Raw genomic sequence first — 5,521 nt, 5'->3', positions numbered from 1 at the left:
TAGTGGGTAGCAAACATTTTTTTATTAACTTTAAATATATTATTTAATAATTGTTTAAATCAGCCGTAATGTTTGCTATTTTCCCATGGAAAGGCCGATCAAATTTCTGAAGCAATCAAGTCTAACATATGATGTTCAACCTTGCAGCGCTATGAGCACAATACTTTCTTTTTCTTTTTTCTTTTTTTTATGGATTATTTTCTTTTATAAATGATAATGTTTTACAGAAAAATATAAAATAAACCAAACAACTAATTGCTCTAGTGGAATGAAATATTAGATCTCTTAAGTAATTATAAGGGTTTGAATCTTGGCCATTGCGAATGGAGTAAACTGTATTGGGAGTATCACCATTGACTCTAATGTACCCGATATAGATTAGTTGATTAATAAATTGAATATTAATGGTTATACCAAAAACTAATATAAAATGAATTTATATTGATTACCGTTAAACACGGATATATGTAAAAAACAATTGAATTAGTTCTCTTTAAAAATTTCAAATTATAATATATTTTAAATTCTTTTATTTATATTGTCTCTTGATAAATTATTTTTATTTCCTAAATTTTTATAAGTACATTCTCTTCAAAAAATTTAGAAGTTGAATTTCCTACATAAAATTATGTATGGTCTGTTCAATTAAAATTAATTAATTAATATATTATAGGGATAAAACCAATTGAATTATAAATTTTAAATTAATAGCTTAGGAATTCCCTGAAATTTCATTGATAGTCTCGTGTATCTATAACAAGCCAAAAACTTGCCTTCTATATATTATTTTCCTTTCTAACTTCCTCTGTTCTTCTCATTTCCAGAAATGGAAGGAATTGCAGCAGCTAATTTTGGCCGTCGTAAACTTATTCATCTGGTTTGTGCCCTTTTCTTCTCTAATTACTGTGATTTTCTTTAATTTTCCCCATAAAGAAAATGGGGGTTTAGAATGAAGGGAAAGCCGAATTTTCTATCCCACCAAATCATGTGAAGTTTTAAAACAGTCCAACAGTTTTTTATTTTCATTATCGAAAGGTGTTCGATGAAATACATAAGTGAAAAAAAACAAAGCAAAACATTTCAGGTGAGGCATGCGCAGGGCAAGCACAATCTGGAAGCAGAGAAGAGTCGAGATCCATTAACATCGTTTGACTATTTGGATGCTGAACTCTCTCCTCTAGGCTGGCAACAGGTCATTCATCAGAGTTGAATCAATTTTCCTTCCTAAAATGACACTTGTAGTGATTTTTTTTGTCTCTCTTTAATAGGTTCGTGATCAACGAAAAGATGTTTGTTCAACTGGATTGCTAAAGGGGATTGAAGTGGTGATTTCTTCGCCTATGTCAAGGTACCCAAAATTTTCTCATCTTTTGATCAAAGATGCCTTCAGTCTTGTATGAAATTTTGGGTTGATGTTTTCAGGACACTGCAAACAGCTGTTGGAATTTTTCACGGTGAAGACGGTGAAGATTCGACAATCGTCTGTCGGGCTCCGATTATAGCATATGAACTTTGCCGAGAACGACTGGTATGTTATCGACATCCAACTTAAACTAGGAGCTACCATAGATCAGGCAAGGATCACATGGCAGCCAAAAAGACATATGCCTTTATTATGGAAAGGTACCCTCGGGTCAGGAATAAAATCACAAACTGACATAAAATTTTATGACACAGAATACAAATTTAAAAAAATATATTAAAAATTTAAGAATATAAAACTATAAAATTTTAAGATGGTGAAATTAAATAATTAATAAAAATATTTATATATATGAATAATTAAAATTTTCAGGGATGGGACTTTAATCCTCAGCATCCTCTCAATCCATACCTTAACCAAACAGTTTTTGGATTTTGAAATTAGTCCTTTCTTTTTCTTTTTCTTTTTATTTTCATATTCCCCATTAAATAATCCATGTATCCACCCGTTAATCAAGCAAGTTTGGTCACGCGGTGTTCTCTTCACATGGAGGGCCACTCTTTGGTCAGGACCAAAGAAACCGGAAGGAAAAACAAAAGATGAGGCATGAAAGGGGGAAAAAACATTATTATATAAAATTATATATATATATATATATATATGTATATATTATTTTTAAGAGAAAATATTTGATGATTATATATAATTTTATATATATATATTTTTATAAAAGTGTATAATTTTTCTTATTATATTATACACATAAATAAAAATAAAATTAAACGAAGTTATTTTTAAAAAAATAGCCATATGTATTCATTAATATAAAATATTACACAAACAATATATTAACTATAATTTTTTTTATAAATTCAAGTATTTCAAATTCAAATTCAAATCTTTTCATTATATATAATATATTATATATTCACACAATCACCTAATAACGATGATTGAATTACGCTTGGGATGGGACACTTTTTAATAATATTTTAAATTTATGTTAATTTAAATATTTATTAAATTAATTCTTGAATTTTTTACTTTAGATTTAAACATTATTATATTTTATTAATTTTAAAAATTAAATAACATAATATTTTAATGTTTTATAAAAATTATGTCCCTATATATGAGTTGGTGTTTACCATAATCAAAGCAAGGGACAAAACAATTTGTAGCCATTGAACTTGACAAATTTTCTCAATTTAACCCATAAACTTTATTTTGATCCATATTAGTATTTAAACTTGATAATTTTTTAATTTAGTCTTTATATTTCATTTTAATCTACATTAGTCTCTAGACCTAGCAACTTTTCCAAATTTAGTTTGATAATTTGACATTTTGATAACGTGCCACATCATGGAAAGGACTAAAGTGCATCAAAAATTCAAATTTGAAGATAATATAGACAAATGAAAAAGTCAACAACCAAGTTAAAAGAATTACCAAATTCCAAAAGTAAAAATTATTTTATCCCTTAAAACAATTCTATCTTAATTTCAAACTGCTTTCTCTCAGATATAAAAAAATTATTATATTGAAAGCCTAATCATGATATTGTTGTGAGGTGCAGGGAAAATTTGAATGCGACAAAAGAAGGAGCATCAGCCATTACCGGTCCTGTTTCCCCGCTGTTGATTTTTCATTGGCAAGTGATACTTTTTGTTCTCTTGGTTTCCTCGGTGGCCTTCGGTTGCTGCATTCATCTCTTACGCCTTAGAATTGTTGGGCTGTTTCATTGATTTTATTTCCATCTAATAAGTAATTTAACAGTGCTTTAATGTTCAGATCGAAAATGAAGATGACGTTTTGTGGAAAGGCGGTGATCAAATAGAAACACACGAAGCAGTGAGAGCTAGGGCTATGAAGTTTACCCAATGGTGAGTCTGTTTTCCTCCCTCTAATTCAATGAAGATTAATTTGGTTAATTAATACCACGGACACGGTGAATTTATAAGATTTTAGAGATGAGAATAGATTATACAATATATATATATATATATATGATAATTTAAATTTTTTGAAAGAGACGACTGCTCTTATCGATCCATTCGTGTTTGTGCGTGTAATGAAATAAATGCATGGTGTTGTAGGTTGTGGGAGAGGGAAGAAAAGGAGATAGCAGTGGTGAGCCATGGAGTGTATTTGCAGCAGGCAATGATCGAACTTGTTAAAAATAATTTGTGTTACCCTTTACACAGTGATCCTCTCCCCCGGTCAGACTCATTTCCCTCTTTCATCTGCAAATTGGATTTGCTCTAAAATTTTTAATTATTGGAATTTGTTTTTGCAGCTTTAAAAATTGTGAAATCCGATCGGTGTTCCTTTTTTCTGAGAGGTGAGGCCATATCTTCTGCAATAAAAACGAAAAGTTTGTTGTTTCAGTGGAAGAATGAGAATCCCTTGTGACATTGAACAAATCCAAATCAAAGATTCTGCCGAAGAGGATGTTTTAGTGGAGGAACTAGAGGTCGCAAATTAATCAACAAAATTTGTCACTTCATCTCTTCTCTAACCAATGAAAACCACATTGTGTTTGGACCCAATAATTTCTGAATTTATCGTGTTCTAATCATATTTTAAATATCTAATTCTTTTTTAAATATATATTCATTTGTCGAAAGCATCATCAATAATGATTTATTAATTACATACCAAATAAATATGTTCATGACTATCATAAGTAAAATATAACAATGACCTAATGATAATTTGATAAGTGAAAGAGTGAACAGTTGAAGCAACGATATACAAAAATGGATCATTCCAACATCTTCGAACACCAAACATGGAGGAGAAAAATTTGAAGAATATCCAAAAACATAATAATGAAAAATTGATCTCCCCTTAATGACAATCTCATCCGACACAGATATCTGATAACCAACGAAACATCATATACAAAGAACAAATAAATCATACATCAGGAAAAAATCAACCACGAAATCATATATAATCACATACCTAAAAAAACCAATAAAGAAACTTGCACCAAATTCTAAAATCACCTATAACTATGATACTTTACTAAACAAAGGATAAAAAACACTGTTATAATTATATTAAAATATAATTGAAACTAATAAAATTAGATAATAATTAGCTGAAAAGAGGAAAAATGACATGGAGATGACCGTGAATAGGTACTACCACTGCCTGCGACCAACGGAAAGTAACATCTACAGATAAAAGTTTTATTTGGCGTCTAAATATATTTTTATATATTATAAGATGTATTTTTATATTTTATATTCAAGTAAAAACAAAAGTCAGACGTACGTCGGCCAAAATGCAACCAGTCATGTGTTTATTGGTTGTTGATTTTTCAAACAAAATTAATGATTTTGAGATAATTCAATAATAAAATTAAATGTTAAGGATTAAAGATTAAAAATAATAAAATATGCACAGTTTGGGAAACAAATGCTTCATTAAATCTTCTAATTACTATTTTCGTGATTTACTCATGTGAATTAATTAAGATAGCTGTTTATATAATAAAGAATGCCACGTCATGGTCGATAGTCGGTATTAATTTGATTAGGTATGGCCGACAAATCGTTATCGGCCGTCACCGTTATTTCCTGGGAAAGCAAAAGGTCACTTTTTATCGACGTTTATCTTGAAGTATTATAATATACGAATTTAACCATTTTTTTGTCAAAATGATCAATAAATTCGTAACTCAGTTTTTAATTTCGCAACGCGAATATGTAAATCGCATTGCGATTTTCCAAATTCGTAACGCGAAAGTCAAATTCGCAACGCAGAAGTCAAATTCGCAACGCGATAGTCAAATTCGCAACGCGAAACACAATATTAATTTCGCAACACAAATGTAAACAGTATTATCGCAAATCATCTCTAACCTAAAACCCTAAAGCACAACTCAGCCCCATATCTATCTCTCACTCTCTATGGCGACATCCGTCCCCATTTCCGACGAAATCCGTCCCCATTTCCAACGAAATCTGTCTATCTCCATCTCTCAGATCAACCATCGAATGTTAGTTTTTTTAATCTCTTATTTTTATTTTGAAATTTTTGTATTATTATTAGATTAACCATTTCACTGAGATTGCTAAATTCATT

At 29.7% G+C, this 5,521-nt stretch overlaps 1 protein-coding gene across 2 annotated transcripts; it reads left to right on the top strand.

Annotated features, from left to right (window-relative positions):
• The first annotated feature begins 768 nt into the window (after positions 1–768).
• Positions 769–4,034, top strand: LOC120126289 (phosphoglycerate mutase-like protein 1). Of its 2 annotated transcripts, XM_039144511.1 has the most exons (8): positions 771–877; positions 1,085–1,192; positions 1,269–1,348; positions 1,423–1,528; positions 3,003–3,077; positions 3,218–3,309; positions 3,523–3,645; positions 3,723–4,034. In XM_039144511.1, exons 1-8 carry the CDS (start codon positions 827–829, stop codon positions 3,769–3,771), a joined length of 684 nt encoding a protein of 227 aa, XP_039000442.1. In that variant the 5' UTR covers positions 771–826; the 3' UTR covers positions 3,772–4,034. The 2 variants fall into 2 exon arrangements, with proteins under 2 accessions (XP_039000443.1, XP_039000442.1); XM_039144512.1 differs by lacking the exon at positions 3,523–3,645 and having other exon boundaries at positions 769–877.
• The last annotated feature ends 1,487 nt before the right edge of the window (positions 4,035–5,521 follow it).

This window comes from Hibiscus syriacus, unplaced genomic scaffold, assembly GCF_006381635.1.
Source record: "Hibiscus syriacus cultivar Baekdansim isolate YM2019G1 unplaced genomic scaffold, ASM638163v2 tig00110457_pilon, whole genome shotgun sequence".
NCBI lineage: Eukaryota > Viridiplantae > Streptophyta > Magnoliopsida > Malvales > Malvaceae > Hibiscus > Hibiscus syriacus.
The sequence above is the reverse complement of the archived record's forward strand: the minus strand, read 5'-3'. Positions and strand labels throughout refer to the sequence as shown.